Source organism: Amblyomma maculatum, chromosome 1, assembly GCF_055883805.1.
Source record: "Amblyomma maculatum isolate TAMU_Amacu chromosome 1, ASM5588380v1, whole genome shotgun sequence".
Classification (NCBI taxonomy): domain Eukaryota; kingdom Metazoa; phylum Arthropoda; class Arachnida; order Ixodida; family Ixodidae; genus Amblyomma; species Amblyomma maculatum.
This window is the reverse complement of record NC_139344.1, coordinates 180,679,365-180,698,695: the sequence shown is the minus strand read 5'-3', so window position 1 is coordinate 180,698,695 and position 19,331 is coordinate 180,679,365. Positions and strand designations below refer to the sequence as shown.

The window sequence follows — 19,331 nt, the reverse complement described above, 5'->3', positions numbered from 1 at the left end:
ATTTGGCACTGTGTGTTTTTTGTAGTCTGCTGTACGTGCTACTTGCTTACACTTGCTGCATGCTGCAAAGATGCCCAGAATGTGAAGGGAAAAAGTTTGAGAGATGGTGCTTTGCTCCTCAGTGCAACTCTGGATATTGTGTTCAGATAAACCTCTTTTTTCCATACGCTGAATTGTCAAGGTCAGTTTGTGAAGTGGGCGCATGCCATTCCAAATGCTGTCAAACCACTGCATGGCTGTTCAGCTGTTTGCGAAAAGGCACACTGGTTTTGTGCATCTTACTGCTATTTTTTTTTTTTAATTACTGGTGTAACAACAAGCAATGCTAGAAAGCAAAAGTAGCGTTTCTAATGGCGAGCTGCATCTCCCTCAGCTTTGATACTGTGAACAGCCTAATCGCGTGCAGCAGAACACCTCAAAAATAGCACAGTCGGCCAAGTAGTGAGTATCCAGAACCTGTTGCGATGAAGGCTTGATTGCGTTTGCTACTGATAGCTACCATTAGGTGCGACGGCTATAACCATTGGCCAGAGCTAGTCAACACACCAAACTCACAGCGCAGCCGCTGTAAAGGATGCACAGCGAAGTGTTGGATTAGCTGCCAAAGTGCCACATCATTTTGTGAATGTTTGCTGAGCAATTGCTTTTACCTTTTTCGCAAGAAGTATACTCTGAACTGACAGACTTAAGAAATAAAGCAATAACTAATCTTTTGTGTCCAATATCTTGCTAAAGACAGTATCGCACTTCCTGCTAGTAGAATGCATTACTTTTGCTGCACTGAGGCGCCTTGTCCCCGAACGGGGACTGTGCAAAAGAAAATTAAAAAATAAAATTTTTCTTTCAGTTTCTTGAGAACAAGTCTTTTGAAGCCTGGAGAACCGAAAATGGCCGTCGGATAATTTTTGCATAGCAAAACTTTTTTTCGTGCCTGATGGGGATATCATGAGACTCCGCGATCATCACTCGCGTTGAGCACACTGCGAGCAGTTTGCGGCGCACGGCTTGCACATCGGTGATGTCGTAATCGCCTGTCGCACTGTATGTGTAAGCAGCAGTTTAGGCTTGTGTCTATGGAGATCGCTGATGTGAGATCTCCTGCTGTTCTGTACATGCCGCGGGTCATTTCTGCCTGCTAATTGTGATCGCCAGTTGCGCCACACACTGTGAGCAGTTTGCGATGACACGACCCGCACATCGCTGACTTCGTGATCACTAGCTGGTGTGTACGCACAGGTAGCAGTTTGAAGCGGCGTGCGGCCCGCACCTTAGCGATGTCGCGTGGCCATAAATCCCCTCAGTTCTGAACTTGTCTGCATGAATGCTTTTCCAATGCTTCTACATACAGACTTGTTTTGATTATACAAATTCTTTCACGATCCAGTGAGATTTATATCACCGAGATTCTACTGTACACATAACCGTATCATTGTTGGTCTGACAATGACAAGGTCACGTCAATAATTGGTACAATCCCCATCCTCTCAATCAGTTTGCCATCTGCTCTTTCATTAGCTGATAAGAAAAAAGAAAAAAAAAGAAATGAAATCAGTTCTTTAAACTAATAAGCCTCAACATATGAATTGCAGATTGTTATAAAAGATGTGTACCTGTATTGTGATTGTCTGTGTTCCGTCACCAGTTGAGTATGTGGTGACACCAGGTGGTAGATTGGCAGATCCCCCTTCCTGCTGCAGGGCACTTAAGCAGCTGTAGATAAGTTGTGCTGCATTCAGGTTGCCAGGCAAAATACCTTCCAGCTGCTGCAAGGTGCCTGAAGGCCAACAAAATCAGTCAATGGAGGCACTGCATTTTTATCAAGTTCCCTGGTTACTCTGCACACAGTGAAATTCCTAGATATACTTAGAACAGTGATGATTCACACAACAAGCAGGACTGTCCCCTACTGTCAAGTACTTCCACAGCCCACAAGTTTAAAGTGCTAGCACAGACCTGCTGCAATGTACAGCAACCACTTTGTCTCAGGGCAGCTCAGGTCAGGCATGCTAAAAGTATGATAAAAGTTTGCAGTTCAACAACATTTCAAATGCCAAGTAATAATATCGATTCTTGCTGTGCCAAAGCTAATAAAAGTTTTGGAGTAGGTTCAGATGTGTACAGTTATTTTGTTAACAGTGCTTTAAATGTAAAAACACTGACAACCTAATTCTCTTCCCTTTGCTTTTAAATGTGGCCACTCTGAACTGCCACAGCTACAGTTAACACTAAAGTACCTACTTTGTTTAAAAATGAAACCGGAAATTACCATACCTTGTGACGTTCAAAGCCTCAAAACTACACATGGGCTATGAGATGCACATTTGCATAACCTTTGACATAGTTAAGAGTTGAGTGACTTATGATTGCGATATCGAGCAATCTATGAATGCAAAATGCAATTTGAATATAAAAACTGTAATTCTGGATAAACCCACAGCAGTTTTTAAATGAATCTTTACAAATTTGAGCCTATTACGAAGCAGTTCATCAAATGGCCTTTAAAGGGACACTGCAACGGTGCTCAAATGTGCCAATACAACAGATTCTTGAAGTAGATTATTTGTTGATCATGTCTGTGAAGTTATTTTTTTTTTATTCTGCATAAAACACCTGCGCAAACTCCAACTTAAAGCACGCAATTTAAATCTCCCGCGCCCCGCGCGACTGCTACAGAGGGGAAAAGCGGAGAGAAAAACCTCTCTTCTCCGTCCGTCGTGACGTCCCTTTGAGGAGCCGGAGGCATTCAGAGCCAATGGAGGAAGGTTTCGGCGTGCGCTGTTCGTCTTGCGTGCGTTGCAGACGTACAAAACATGTCAACTTGGTGTTGTGCACCTTATACAACACAGCTCTGCATGTGTTCGGATGCACGAACAGCTGTGGACGCGATGATGCCGTCTTCCACCGTGTAAAAAGCTCGCGGCGCAATGCGGTGTTGCTGAGAAGAGAGATAAATTCAAGCCAACCAAAAGAAACATTCCACTCGAAGCATTTTTGTGACTACGACTACATGCAGTTTGTTCCTAAGGTGATTTCTATAGGGCTTTGTCTAAAAGGCATGGCTGAACCGTGACACAGTTCCTTTTATTTCCTCGCACAAGAGAGTCGTGCCAGTCATCATTTCCTAGAACTGCGTTATTAAAGGAAGAAAAGGGAGGTAAGGCTTGTACTTTGTAGTTCTGTTACTTTGACTATTGAGGCCTCATTTGTATGTGAACCGTTGCGTTTAGCTTTGATTTTGATCTGTTCACGGAGTGGAATCTTGCGATGGGACAGGCAGAAAGCACCGGCGTATGGTTGTATTCGCGTGTCTTGTTTTCTTCTTCTTCTTCTCTTTTTTTTTTTTTTTTTTTCTCGCAAAGCTCAGCGCAAACAGGGGAGGGGGGGAGGCCTGAGATGGAGGTAGTCTGCTACTGCATTGTTCGCTGAGGGCCATGTAGTTTCTGCTGATAATGACACACACTACTTTTCGAAATGCCTTACTCTAACCAAAGCCAGCTTTCATGCAAAACCTACACTCCCCGCTACGAAAGTGCCGCATCGCTTGTGGGCGCATCTGACACGGGTACATAAGGTGAAAATCCCGATAGTCATTCAAGTGGATATGGCGTGTCATAATGACATTCACAAAACAGCAGAGAGCTGTAATGAGCATGCAGCCAGCGAAGGAGCTGCATCGGCAGCCTCCCCGGTCCTCAAAATGTTGTCACGCTAAGTCTTGGCCAATCACAGGCGGCGATGCGACCCGCAGTGAGCCCTGTCGCGCGGGCCGCGCATTTCTGCTATTTCTGCTTTTTCCTGCCTACTTTTAATCTGATATTCAAGTTCGCAGCATGAAAAACTGTGGGTTTCTGCTGAAAGCCCGATTTTTTGCAGAAACGTGCTGCAGTGTCCCTTTAATGCTGTCGGATAACTTCATACCGTGATTCGTTCATCTTAAGAATATTACGACGACCGTATACAGTCACATATGGCTGCACCAGCACGGCCAAGCTTCAATGAAATACTCACAGCAACATACCTGCCTTCCTTTGCACTCTAAAGACAAAACGAACAGAAAGGTGTGTGGCAAGTGGTGTACCTTCAGGCAACTGCAGACCTTCACCCTCCGTGCTGGCTGCTGAGTTTGCTGTGTTGGGGCTAGAAAGCTGGGCAGGCACTGCTAGGAAGCCCCGCTTGTGGTCTGACATATGGTTGGTGTAGTTCTCCTTGCTCACTGAACGAAAGCTGCACAATGAGCATGCATAGAGTCCATCCAGGCCAGGATGTTTGTTCTTCATGTGCATCTTGTATGAGATCGCCTATAATCACAGAAAAATCCTGCTGTAGCTGTGCGAGTACTGTGAGGTGCAATTCGGCAGCTTAATGTCATCACAACAGCAAAGCATCGGTTCACCCAGGAAAGCCATAGAAGGAAATCATGTAAACAAAGCATAAGAAGAACAGCAATGTGTATCACACCAGCATAACAGGTTCATACATTTTCATAAAATGCTTAACGAAAGTTTCCTTTCTGTTCTCAAAAATTCCATCAAGTTAAGACCTGCATGGCAAGACGTTATTTTAAAGTTTGCAATTTAACACCTCAGTTAAGGGAATTTTTAGGCTAGCACTCCTCTGACGCACCACAGACATTTGACAGCACCAGGAAATCATTACTTTCTGAGTAGCTAGTTTAGCTAGTCAACGTGTGCAAGAGTTTAATGCTTGAGATGTCATCACTGCAACGTATAAAGCAATGCCACCTGCCATAAAGCCCCATAACATTTTCAGTTTTCTGTCTTTGTAGTTTTAACGTTGTTTTTCTTTGTGTGTATTAAAAAAAAAAACTATCAAAGAGAGGAGAAATCGAAGGATACAAAGCGATCATTGATTCAAGATGCCTTTCATGAAAAGCTTCATGAAGCAACATAAACATAAAAGCTAAAGTTTCCAATTTTTTTTTGTTTAACTCAGGGTATCAGAAATCTCACTAATAGCCCAGCAAGACAATACTGATTGTTGCCTTGTCCGAAACACACCAAAAAAGCACCTGGTTTAACAGTTGGCTTGTTCGGGCTGAAATTTTGTGCAAAGCTGGCATTTAGTGGTAATTATGTTTTAATGCTATATTTAGCAGTGAAAGGAGCCTAAAACAGCTAGGTTTAACAGCAGTGGTGTGTGTAGTGCAACTCACACTCATCAGAGGCAAAAATATTCTACCGTAGAGACAATGAAGGTGAACACTCCTTCCTTCGATGGGTGCGAGGTGGTGTTACCAATACCGCTGCCATAGAACTTGCTGTTTTGATTCACCATCACTGCAGGCAGACAAAATTATAAATTCTGACCGAATCAACTCAGTATCTTAACTAAACGTAGCATTAGACAACATTTACCACTAAGTGGCAAGATTGTTTGAAACTTGAGCCCGAACAAGCAAACATTAGGCCGAGAAAACTTTTTTCAGCATAGGATTTTTGGGCACTTTTCACTTTTTGGTTGATAGGCTTTTCCCGTAGATGAAAACAGTTGGTTCCTTGAAATTACGGTAGTTATAGCTCAATATGGTAGGATATATTATGAGTGCAAGACAGTGCCTTTTATGTACTTTTCTCTCCCCATCTATCCTGCACACTTCAGTGCTAAAATGAGCAGCTATGCGCACAGAATTAGTTTGCCCACAGAATACAGCCCGCAATACTTATATTCCTGTTTATGGTATGACAATATGAATAGGATTAGTAAAACAAATTAGATCAGAAGAAAAGTACTGAAGCCTGACTACCCCTGTTTCCCTTTCAGCACAAAAAATTGGTTTGTTTGAAGGGTTTAACGTCTCAAAGCAACTAGGGCTGTTTACAGGCCATATGCTATGAGGGATGCAGGGCTCCAAAAATTTCAACCACTGAGGGTTCTTTAACATGCACTGACATCGCACAGCACACTGGCACCTTGCTTTTCGCTTCCATCGAAAAGCAGCCGATATAGGATGCCGTATCCTTGGGTACAGAAGCTAAGCACCCTAACCACTGCGCCACTGCGGCACGGCCACAAAAAAATCGGTGGATTACTGGGCTGCATTGCTTGCAACAACTCGCAAAATGTTGCAAGTGCACATGCTTGAGTTGCGCTTTTCCTTTTTTTTTTTCAGAGTTCTGCGATGCAATCATGCTACAACATGATAATGCACATAGGTGAAGACACAAGGATGACGTTGAGATGAGATCACTATTTGCAGGCATGCTTAAATAATACAACAATACAAGTGCTAGGCTAACATTTCATGTAAAACTGAAAATATAAAGGCTATGCCTGCCTCTTTGCAGCAAGCTGCTGAACATCTTATTAGTTGACACCTTTGCACTTTTATTCTTGCTATCATTGCTAAGAATTATACTTATCTGCTTTCTCTGAGAAGTATATTTGTAAGCAATCATGTTAAATACTTAAATACCAACAAGCAGCTACACTAAACTCTACATTAAGATATATAATCCCAAGGGTCGTTTTTCTTTGCCACTTTGTTTCAAGCAGAAATCACCCCAAATTACATTCCAAGTGTTTTTTCCACATATCACAAGAAATTACTCGCTTAATGTAATGTTATTAATCCTTTTACTGCCAAGTTTTTTTGGGTACTGTTGCACACTCCCTGCCAGTTTTTCTTTTGCATTAACTGCGATTTTTTTTACGTTAGTTCCATGAAAATTTTATGCTTCTAATGCACTTCAATGCTCTGCAGGACATGTTTTTTATTAAATATTTTTATTACACTCTGCTGGTTTCCTCTTGTTACCCGTATTCCTAGGTGGCAGGATCACTTCCTCACTGTCTTTGCTTGACAAGCTAATCTTTAGCTCAGCTTCTTCAGCGTTGTCACGGCTACCTGAGTCTGAATACGTTGGCAACTTTTAATTGCTCATCAAACTGTGGATGCATGTGCAAGCTGTTCTTGGCATGGCTGCACTGCTGACAATGAGGAAGCGATGCAATTTTGATCACGGTGATGATGCAGATGGAGAAACATCTGTTCCATATGTTTTTTCAAACTCGCCCTGCAAGTTTTATGTTTATGTGGCTTTTCTACTGATGGTGCAACATATTCGCATCATTATTTTTACACGAGTAGTACCAGGAGTGGCAGGGAGTGAGTTATAAATGCAACACGAGTATACTTGGGAGTGGCAAGGGATATGTGTGCGTGGTGCGCATAAACCGGAGTATAAGTAGAGATTTTCTCTGGAGAAACACAAGCCAGTCGCCTTTTGTCTTATATAGCGGTCTTTAGCAGAATGTGAGGTATAGTTTGGCAACATGTGGTGTGTGTGCTCATGAACGGACAATCAAAGCCATATCGACATCCCACAGTTGCATTTTTCTTTCTTTCTTCCTTTTTTTTTTTTTCAGTCCTTGGTGTATTTGTCTTTGCATGCGCTTTTTCGTTCAGCTTATAATTTCTCGTTAGCAATAAAATAGCGGCATAAGGCAGCAGTTTACAGTAGCCTTCCAGAAAAAAGTTGGAGTTCACAAAAGCAAACAGCAACATGGCCGCTCGTTCAGCAACAGTTTTCGGTTTCATAAATGAGCATGTGGTATTCGCATGTACAAGGTCAGCTGTCCGCGGGCAACCTTTCAAGAAATGATGTGTAAGCAAAGCGCTTGATGTAACTATATGGAGCACTGTGGGAGGTGGCGAGCAACAAAGAGTCGCCTTGCGACAACGCTGCTGAAAGTTCGGAGTGACATTATAGCTCTGGTCATGCAGGGATGCAATCAATATTGTAAATATGTGCACTTCAACAATGTTTTCTTGTTAAAATTTTTTTCCCTCTTTTTTTTTTTTTTTTTTCAAGGTTAGGGGGTAGACTTATATTCCCATTCGTCCTATATACAGTTTATACGGTACACTATAGTATTATGGTTGCGCAAATATTCAAAATTTTTGAATATTTGCGACGGGGATGTTTTGTGAAGAGGGCCTTTCCGACAGTGTGTGCAAGGTGAAGCACTTGATGAAGCCATGAAAAAACCTCGTTCTCATTTTGGTTTCACCTCAAATGTGCAGACAACCATAGTGCAGGAGTGGTGTTCATCAGATAAAATTACTGCGATAGACATGTTCTTCAGTAGTTTTTTTTCAGGTCCATTCGATAGACATTTTTTCTGGTTCCTTGAAGGCCGAATTAAAGAAAGCTTACAGCATTCACCAGTGATATGACAGCTCTACCTGGTTTCATGCAGGTCCTTCCAATATGTATCTATACTATATATATATTAAATCAAATATATCAAGTCATATATATAAAAGGGTATACGGATCCTGTATAAAATATATACAGAATTTTTCAGTAGGGTATAGACCTTATGCAAAATTGCTGCCATCTATCGGCCGCCGCGTGCGCTTCCGCCATGTTCACGTGTAGCTGCATTGAAGAGCGGCAAGCGGCATAGAGGGTTGAGCAGCCGGCCGTGTTAATGTTCATTGTTGCCGATAATATAGACATACTGTTGTGCCCCTTGTTGTATGCAAAATTAAAATAAGGGTGCAGAAGAAAAGAAGCAGCAAGTTACATCCCTTGAGCTTTTTTTTTTTTTTTTTTTTTTTTGGTCTTGAGGCTTGCGTTAATCTGCTCTCGCGTGGTTGTCGCGCTAGGCGCACTTTCGATAAACGGCGCGCCTGAATTATTAAATATCTTATGTAGCGTGCATTGGAAGATTGTAAATCAGTACCCGGTGCTAAGGCAGACGAAATATATCGCCCACGGTGTGTTAAATTTGACTGTAGACGGACTGCGCATCGCCTTGTCGCATAAAAGATGTGCAAGAGTGTTGTTCCTGATTTCCTTGTTGTGCCAATTCATCTCAGCTTTTAAGGTTTCATGCATACAAGCTGTCAACAGATTTCGCCCGTATGTATACGTCCAGGTATCCAGATAGAACAGGTTTCGACACTTCAAAGGCGCTAGACTGCTCTCTTAAATTCCAACGCAATATTCTAACGTCTTTACGCATTCGATTCATCAATGAATTGAATATAGTCGACTACGTCCAGGCTTCAGTTGCTGAGATGCGTTTCCAGAACATGACTTGCGTATATATGTGGGAGCAACTGCCCCTACCGTTTAGCTGCTCTCGTCTACCACGAGTTCGCATGATTGTTGTTGCTATAGTGATGGCAATCACCGCGCTGTTTGCTTTTTTTTTATTAGTGCGAGATTTTTTTTCTGCGAGTTGTGCGAGGTGCATTGAAAAGGAGTTACGCCTTAATTTGGACCACACCAGTTTCCTTTTCTCCCATCTATATTACTGAATAATGCAGTTTCATCGTTTAACCTTTATGGAACGACATGAAAACAGTGTAATGAGGTAGGGATTGAAACTGTCAACCATTTGAAACTACCCACTGAGCAATATCGTTTGTAGTGAGCCTTACCGCGCTTAGCAGTGAGGTTTGCAATTGCAATAGAAGCAAGAATAAGTGCATACATGTCTTCCAACTTTATTTTGTCTAAAACTACCCAGCCCTCATGTATGCATCACATGTTCTGTACGCCCACTGCTTGGTACATTCTACTACTTCCCTAAATTGCAGCTGGAAAATAATGTTTGTTGTTTTGCAATATGAAAAACAAAAAAATCCCATGCATCACAGTTCCACACTGAAAACATTTGTGTTCTTTGAGGTGTCAACAAACTGGACACCCCATAAATTCGGACTTTGCAAAATATGTTCGGCAGCTATAGAAAGAAAACTGCCATTTAACATTCGACAGCCCGTATACATTCGCTACCTTTTCGCAAAACGATTTCGTGAAGAATGTCGCTAGTGTCGAATATTGCACGATGACGCAGTGCGATTAGTTTTTTCATTCAATATCTTTACAAGCAAAGACAGCCATTAAACCTCGTTCCGCCCCCTCCCTTGTCTCACTACTGAGCTCATCCCTGACACGGACAACGAAAAAAATTCGAAATATTTTAATTCCATCAAGAATTACACAAAGAAAAAGAAAAAATGCGGTATTGGAGAGGAGAAGGACTGCTGCAAAAATTGCGCATTGCATAAAGCACTGCTCGAATACACGTCCACGAAGGAGCTTGACATTGCGTCTCGGTATAAGGCAGACCTCTGCTATGCGACTTCGCAGACAGCAGTATGTGCTATATACTGATTTTCATGTGACGGCAACAGGAGCTACATATCTGAGGAGGATCACCGCGCACGAAGTCACGTCGTTTCGCCGGCAAATTCGCGTGGTTGGGGGTTTTAGCCAGTAACATATAGAATATGGGATCTGCTATATGGTTGATTATACGCTAACGAGATACATCAGCTGCTAAACGTTCAGATAGAGGATGGGAACAGTATTGCGCACGCTTCACTGGGAACTGTGAAGGCCCATCAGAGCGCATTGCTTATTAGACATCAGTCCTAAATTAAAGAGAAAAAAAACAAGAAACAACATTAAGCTCCTTCGTATACACGTAATGACATCGCAGACATACCTATTTTACACCCGGAAGCAATATCAATATGTTTTGCACTTTCATGGATGCGTATTTGAGTAGCGTATCAAAGAATGCCCCCACAGCAACAATGAAGGTTTTGCCATTTGTAGCTACGCTGTTACCACCGTTCGCAAGAAGTTTTGGCAGTGCAGTATCGCTTCACGAAGTAAAACTGGAATGCAGGCAGCGTGGACAAGTCAATTGTCTATTATTCCGTCATTTTTTGCTTTGAATGCGAACAAATACACGGAAATCACAGCACAAAGCAGATGCAGCTAACGCGACAGCAGCAGCCGTAAGCGCAGCCGGCGCACTCAACCCTTGAACATGGCGTCGCGTAGCGCGGTTCGCTGAAGGTCCAATAGATGGCAGCAATTTTGCATAAGGTCTATAGGATTTCTCCGCAGGGTGGTGCCTCAGTTATGCGATTTTCAATGGCAAATTAAAATCGTAAAGCCTCTTTTCTTTGATATTGTAGTGCTTGATCTGTACTATATGAAGCAACATCTTTTCCTTTTTACCATAATCTCAGGACATTTTTTGGCCAGTGTTCTGTCCCTTTAAAGGTGCACTGACATCGCACACTATGTGGCTACCTTCTGAAACGTCTCCACATAAATGCGGCCAGGACTCCAGTAGCCAAGAGTCCTAACTGCTAAGCCACTGATGCAGGTCTCGGCTCTCACATGTATACATCTGTGCACGCACACCATGTTCTCAAATGCTGTTCTGCCCGAGTGAAACTGGAAACCCATCATCGAGGATGGAAGTGAAGGACTCCACTGAAACTTTTGCTTCCCAGCTTCTGAGAAAATAGTACCTGCCATCCTGGTAATCGATGAAGAAGACCTGCAGCACATGACCAGAACAATAACCCACTACGAGGCTGGACTACTTGGTTAAATTATATCTGTACAGATGCCTCTCTCCTTTCCCTTTCCCTCCAACTTGTCTGCAGTACCCCAGAAAGTTGCCCCAAAGAGCAGTGAAATCCGAGAAAAAAGGACAAACCCACCTGTATGCAGGCATAGGGGCAGTGGGGGCACTTGTAGGGTTTGGTGCCCGAATGGCGCATCTTGTGCCTTCGCAGCGAGTTGTGGTCTCCCGTGCGGTACTCGCAAAGGTTGCAGGCAAACGGCTTCTCCCCCGTGTGCTGGCGCAAGTGTAGCTGCAGCATGGCTTTGCGGGCAGACATGTGGCCACAGAATGAGCACACATATGGTTTCACCTGCAATTAGCCCCACTGTTTCAGCCCCTTTACAAGAGTTGCCATGATATCACAACACTGCAATGAATTCTCAAAGGTAAAATTTGCCAGCACTACATGTGCAGAAAAGAGACTGCCATGACATTAAGCTTGCTTACCATGAGACAAGCTCAATAACAAAAACAAGAACAGTAGCTAAAACAAAACAATGTGGACTTCTGATGAAGCATAAAACATTGACGGTGGGGCTAGTTGGAGTTGCCCTCTCTAAGAGTGTGAGCAAGTGTACACAGGTAAAGAAACAGAAAAGAGATAGAGAGAGGGTCAAGAGAGCGAGATAAAGAAAGTGCCCCTGCTGTCTGTTCTACTTCCATCCCTGTCTGAAACACTTTCTAGTGATCCAAAATAATGCACAAAATTTCCCCATTACAAAAAGAAGTCAGAAAACAAACTCAAACCTACTTATTCTGCTACGAAGGTAGCTGTCTGAACTATTAAATAGGGAAAGAGAAGAAGGGGAACATACTTCAAATACTATAGCGGGATACAATACAAGCAAATGTGATCAGTTTTTGATATTGTTAACGTAGCAAACAAGAGGAATCACAATTCTTGAGCTTATAATTTGATCTGATGGTTAGCTTTATGGTTGGGTAGCCAGAAAAGCCTTAGCAGCAGACTACCTTCTGTCCTGGAGGAATTGTGTATGGTGGTTACTGCAGACTTGAGTTGTATTCAACTATAGCCATGTTCACGGCCTCGGCTTCAGGTTATGCATTACGCAAAGCCTACAAGCACAAGCAGCATTTCTTCTGAATGGCAAGTGCTTGAAATAACAAGCTGATAAGGCCTTTCATGTGGCATATGCTTAGGTCATGTGTGAATCACTGCCAAATTTATCTGTCAGCAGTGAACTGCCATACCAAGTCAACTGCAGTGTTTTGTTTTTAAAGACAAGAGAACAGGTCATGTAAGAAGTGTGGTGGGGGAGTGGGATGAGCTAATCCCAAGATATATGGCATTTTAATGCATTTTTACCCACTTTCAAACACTTTGCACAAAGCAAATTCATTGCTTTTTCTGAGAGCGTACTGCACCTGGCAGTTATTTCTTTACTTCATTTGTCTTTGGTGCATGATAGCCATAGCTGCTTATGTGCCATAAAGCCCCGTACAACTACTAGCTAACTTTGCTTCAGTGCATTTAGCATCCTTGGTTCTTAATGCCATTATAGCAAGCACAGTAAATATTTCACGACACAATGAGTGAAGTAGCATGTCCTCTACCATTTTTTTGCAGGTAGGACCACTAGAAATAACATTTTTTTTCCTGTGATTTCAAGCATAATGTGAGTCTTCGAAACGAATTGATTCTATGGTCGTTCGGGTGTTTATGCGAGGAGCCTTGGAATTTTGAAGTTGCTACCATAGTTACTCATGTAACGAACTCACTCATATGATGAACCCACCCCCATTTTTGTTGTTGAAAATTAAAAAATAAAGTGAGTGCCTCTGTTCCCCGCCGCCATCGTTGCAGTTCACAGGGCATTATCTGACAGCACACCAGATGCTGTGCAGCAATAACATCACAGCCAGTTTTTTGCGTGGTTAAGGAAATAAGTAAGCATTTACAATTACTCCATCTGAAATCTAACTGATCGCAGTGGTCAACTGCAGGACTGTTTTCATGAACTGCATCATCATTTTCATCCCTACTATCATCATCATCATCCCTAGTGCTACTATCATTATTAACTGAATAATTAAATGCATCGTTGTTGCCATCACTGCAACCATCATTACCATTATCACTAACTGCCGTGTCATCATCACTACTATTATCATCATCACTGCATCGTCTACAGCTCCTCAAAAGTAAGCGAATAATTACAGAACAGTAATCAATTACTACTGCATTACTTTTTTCAAACTTTACTGTGATAACACAAACTACAATTAACTAGAGCAATAAGCTCAAACATTTTTTAGGCGTTAATTTTCGGCAGCAGGTGTTCTTCAAAGTTGTTGTCGATTATTTTGCAATGGAGACACCAGTTGCTCCACTGAACACTCTTTCGAAGTAAGCGCTAGAAGGTAGGGCGGTGTTACACCGTATGAACACATTGCATATCCGCTTGTACTTCTTTAATGCTTTGTCAGCTTGTGCGCTCTCTATAAAGCACCGCGGTTCGTCGTTGGCGCTGCAGGTAAAACCACTGACAAGCTTTCATTACTTTACTCCGTAATTTAACACGTGGACCACATGCAAAATTCTGCAGTACACTTTTTCACATATCACACCTGACAAGAACAAGATGGACAACTACGTGCTTCAAACAATAACAACGTGAAAGTGAGTGTGAGCTCTGATATCTGGTTTTGGTCAACTATGATTTGCAGAAAAGCCCATTTGCCCGATTTCTCGTGGATCTCTCAAAGGAAGATGGGGTGAGTTGAGAAGCGATTGTGGAAAAATCCCACCTACTGCAAAATGCATTGTAAGCTGCACATTGCTTACGTGCGCATAACAGCACGTGACAATGGTCGGAGTGCCCCCATTACTGGGCAGATAGCCTGACTGCATAGCTTCGGTTTCTGAGCTTAGCCGTCAGCCCATGGACATGGTGTCTGCTGGCCGCACACTGGCCATCTGTTAAAACCCAGCTGCCTGCCACTTTCAAACGCCAACAGCCATGTTGCTGATTATTCCTTGTTCTTTCTGTAAGTGGTCTTGCTATTCTGATGCCAATGTGCATTTCGCTTGCATGCATCCGTATTGCACTTCCAGTATGCCAAAATTGCGTGCTCGTCATGGGGACTTCACTGCGCTGTACATACAGTGAAGCCTACTGATAAGACTTCACCATAGTTTTGGAATTTCCTATTTTATAACTTAACCTTCGGATAACTCAGGAATTTTTTCCAATCCCTTGCCGTTCGTATTAGTGAGGTTTTACTGCCCATCATGCTGCCTTTAAAATTGCCTCCCATGTGTAAATCAGAAACTTCTTTTCGTCACTAATTTGGCATATTCTGTAAATGCTGTCTGCTCAAAAGTACAGACTTCTATGCACGCATTTTTTTTAATGGTGTTAATTCAGGGTGGCTTTGTATATTTTTGTTACAAAGAACATACACTATTTCAAAAAATAAACCATGGAAACAAGAACAAACTGCCTATTTATATTTTCTTCTGAAATGTCCTTTTCATACTGAACAGAATGTAAAGGAGTCAATAGTCTACGAGTCGAAGGCGAACGTTGGGGATATATATATAGTCGAACCCGGATATATCGAACTCGAAGGGGATCGCGAAATACTTCGATATAAAGAAATCGGCTTGAGACGCCACCTGCGATCGTGAAAAATGATACGGTATTTGTCGCGTAGTCAACCCACTCGCATAATGGACCCACTCCCCATTTTTTGCCCCAGAGAATTAAAAAAAAAAAAGAGTTCGGTGGCGCGTTCCTTTGTTTCGACCGTCGCATCCACAGCTCATTTATTGGCAGCGCGCCAAGATACTGTGCAGCGATAACGCCACGCCGTGTTTTTTTTAACTACACTTTTTATAGATTCTGTAGTGGCAGGGAGCGAACTTGGCAGAGTGCCCGCGTGATGGCCTGATTGTACTAGCCTGGTTCGATTTATCATGCCGCACTTGGGGTGAGGCGGGCGAAGTTCACTGCTACAAAACCATTGGCAAGCATGATAGCTGCAAATGCCGTCTGGAGTGAACAATGCTAAAAGCCGTTAGCATGATCGCAGCCGACCGCGTGCTTTCGTTGATTCATAGATGCAAGAATAAACGACTCTCGCAGAAAAAAAAAACAACTGCCGCTTCTTAACGTCCGCAGCCGCCATAGCTTACGCTACGCCGCACGTTCAGCCCGACAGGACAACTCTCGCAAAAGAAAAACAAAATTGCCACTTCTTAACCTCCTCAGCCGCCATAGCATACGTTCAGCCCGATGGCAAACGACTCTCGCAAAAAGAAAGAAAAAAAAGTCTGCTGTTTTTTAGCGTTTGCGGTCGCCGTAGCATACGCGCGTTCAGCACGACGACACGAGACGCTCATCGCACGCCAGCCGCCGCGTGCAGAGCGTTCACAACACACACTGGAGAAGAGTCTGCCACGGGCTGAGCTGGCTTCTCCGCGCATGCGTAGTGCGTGCTGCTGCGAACAAGACCGGGAAGAAGAGAGGAAGGGGAGAGATAAATTTCAGCCACAGTGTTCTAGAAGGCTTTGTAGTGGCAAAAGCGGCGCCCTCCGGGTGAGGCTTTTTAGGTGGTTGCCGCGACGTGGCGCTGGCGTCGACTCCTGCAGCAGATGCCTGCCCGCCGCCGGTATGCGCGCCACGTGGCTGCGAAGGCCGATCAGACAATCGCAGCATTCGTTGTGGCGTTATCTCATAAACAATCACTTTTTTACGCAATAACGTAAGGCCCCTGTGTCATAGAAAAGCCGGCGTCGGCTTTGTCGTGGTTTAAACGCGTAAATCAGCGGGAAGCAAAAAATGAAAGAATAGCCATGCAGACCCATTTAATCGAACTCAATTATATAGATCATAATTTATCGTATAAGAACTGTGCCGCAATCTTTTTTTGAGCAGTTTCAAGTGGCGTCATACCATTTTGTTTCTCACTTGATATCTATATTTTAGACAAGTTAAAGGCTAGTCTGCGATTTGGATTATAATCCTGACGACATACGTACGTACGTACCTTCGACTGTATGCTGGTGATTGTAAGTGTAGGCGTCCACCGAGAACTGAGACAGATGCTGCACCTTCCTTTCCCCAAAACCCAACATTAACAAAAAATAAAAATTTGTGGATTGAAGGAAGTGTTAAAGGCGCTACCATGTCAAAAAAGAAGAAAAAAAAAAAGAGGGGACAACACTTGAGCAAAAAAGCGTCTCCTATACTTTCTCTCTTGCTTTTCTTATCGCCTGGCTAGAAATGGAGATGCATAAAACTGAATGGGTCCTTGCTTTCTACTCTTTTTAAGTAAATCAGTTAGCTGCAGTAGGCATAGCTTTATTTTATTTTAATTTCTTTTAAGATCGGTAGCTATGTGAAATATTATACGACTTCTTGATACTCAAAGTAAACAATACAGGCCATCACAACTATTACTGCTTGTATTTAATTGGTATAATTATGTGCGCATATAAATCTACAAGCGTACCGAAACCCTGACTATGGCGTATTAAGGGGAACAATACCTATATATAATAATTTTGTTACATGGCACAACTACACAACAATTATCGCTGCTTTGAAACATGGCAATGAAGTAAAACTCCAGAACTGAGAGACAGAAATAAGCTATTTCTTCAAACAGAGCTACAGACCAGTTTTGTCCAGAGCAGAGCTCCTGGGCGTGTCTGGTCAGCTAATTAGGTGCAAGCCTGAAATGCGTTCTGCGACACGATTGGCGGTGTTGCTGGTTTATTCAGTGGTTTTGATTCCCATGCAATAGAAAGAAGTGCAAACGCACAGCTACGAATCAATTTTGACGTATTGGCACTTTTCTCAATTACCTGAGCGCACATGGGAAAAAATGAAAACGGAAAACTCACTGCAAAATATATTTTCGCGGACATTTATTTACAGCAACAATAAATATATAATCCAAATCTTGCTCTTTATACGCCATAAAAATACACGCATGTAAAATAGCAAGGCATAGGTAGATTATATATTTATCTTGACAATGCACACGAGTGCGAACATACATGACAACCCAAAGTAAACATCGCACATTTTGAAAACAATTGGCACTGGTGCAAGTTTGGCTCCTTCGGACGGAGTCTCTAGTAATTCCAGCTTGGGTGGAGAGGAAATAAAGAGGAGAATAGAGAGAGAAAGCGGCTGGTGCACAAATCGCTCTAAGGGAAAAATTTTTAAAAGTGGTGTTTTGCTCGGTTCATGACACATACTCGAAAAAGGGAAGTGATACATACGCTCTGCAGTGTCTTGGACTATGCGACGTGACACAGCTCACAATAAAACGAACCTTTGGCACTTTGAACATATTTAATATTTTTCGTGAGACCACTGTCATATTATTTTTCCATCGAGGAGAAGCGTCACAACAGACCCGACGAGCTGGTATCATAAAATATGACTAATTTCGCTGCACAAGTGAACAAAAGAAAATCTCTCTCTATATATATATATATAAAGCGAAAAATAAAATGTTAAATATATAAATTCGAAGAACAGTATGGTTGGTCTGTTTGACAGGCGACATACAACAAATATCGCGCGAGCTGTGAGCATATCGACAATTCGCTCAGTATATGCCAATTAACACTGCGCGTGAACCGGCAAAATTGGGGAGACTTGGCGCGTGTGCAGAATCAGTTACAGCCTTTGTGTGGCAAAACCGACTTGTTATTTTTCTCCGTCTCAGGATTCAGAAAACATGTTAATGATTCCTTCTAAAACACTGCGGAGTTTTTGAAACGATAGAGAAGAAATGTTAATATTCAGGCCACCACTGACAACAAGATAAAAACATTATTGTCTACTTTATATTCATGCAGTCCTTATATATAAATTCGAAGGCGGAAGGCCTCAGATCCATATGTCAAATACTGGTGGGGGGTCTCAGACCCCCTAAGCCCTGACTTAGATTTAAGTCCTGATAGGCACAGGCAAACAACCTGGAATTAATGCATTAAAGGCATAAGTCAGGTGCGATCGACCGATGTGGAGCAACTAGGCATAAATTTAAATGTACAACGGTAAAACTTTATCACATAAAATGCCATCCTCTCAGCACTCAGTGATTACGAGTGATCAGAACAGTCAATACTCTCCTCCAGCTTTTTTCTTGTTTTCTATCACAGGAAGCGCTTAAGTGAATGAATAAAAAAGGAAACGCGCCTATGAGCCCAGCATTCCACAGAAATACACAATGTAAAGCAGTTTTAGCAACGGGAAAATAGCGCAGGACGAGACAAGGCCATCGGTCGCACGTACGAGCTCTGATTTTTAACTCTATTTCCCAGATAGCTAAGCATGAGAAATGGGAAAACCTGGCCTGAAAGGCCTCCTTTGGAGGCCTTTTATAGTTCATTCTTGAGCTGTATTTGACCGTAGGAACAAACCAATTAAGTCAAAGTAAGAAATGAAAGCGGGTATAAAAAAAACAAAAACAAACACTCTGTTGTGCAGTTTCACTGTTCCAGGTGTTTTTCACTCTTCATACGTTTCAGCAACACACTCTAACCTTTGGTGATAGCAATATGCTTCTGCGCGGTGTCCAGTTGAGGCTGCTTGTTCGCGGCTTTCCTTCTGCTGAGTGGCACCACATGTGTGAGGGAATCTCCCCGTGTTCTCGCCCTCATGCATATTCCTTTTTTTTTTTCTTTGCACCTCAACACGACTACCACATGAATTCATTCTTTTTTCCAATGGTAGCACTCGAACTCACTGCGATGCACCTCCTTCCTATGCTGCGCAGCAAAACAGACGGCCAACTTTCTCCTCAAATATCCGATGGCAGCGCCGCGCGTGTCCAATCACTTTTTTTGCCTCAGCGCCTCCCAGCGAAACGCGCCTCGCTCTTGCCACTACAAAACCTTTTAGAACACTGTAGCTCAGCAGAAGAGTGGGCACACCCTT

At 42.7% G+C, this 19,331-nt stretch overlaps 1 protein-coding gene across 2 annotated transcripts in view; it reads right to left on the bottom strand.

Annotated features, from left to right (window-relative positions):
- The window catches only part of LOC146205031 (uncharacterized), a 93,252-nt gene that overhangs the window by 4,323 nt on the left and 69,598 nt on the right, over positions 1–19,331 (bottom strand). For both annotated transcript variants that reach the window (XM_084589703.1, XM_084589705.1), the window contains exons 13-15: positions 11,504–11,716; positions 4,079–4,298; positions 1,611–1,774 (exon numbers count right to left, since the gene is read on the bottom strand). In XM_084589703.1, coding sequence (XP_084445829.1) covers positions 1,611–1,774; positions 4,079–4,298; positions 11,504–11,716 — 597 coding nt within the window. The remainder of the gene's footprint in view (positions 1–1,610; positions 1,775–4,078; positions 4,299–11,503; positions 11,717–19,331) is intronic.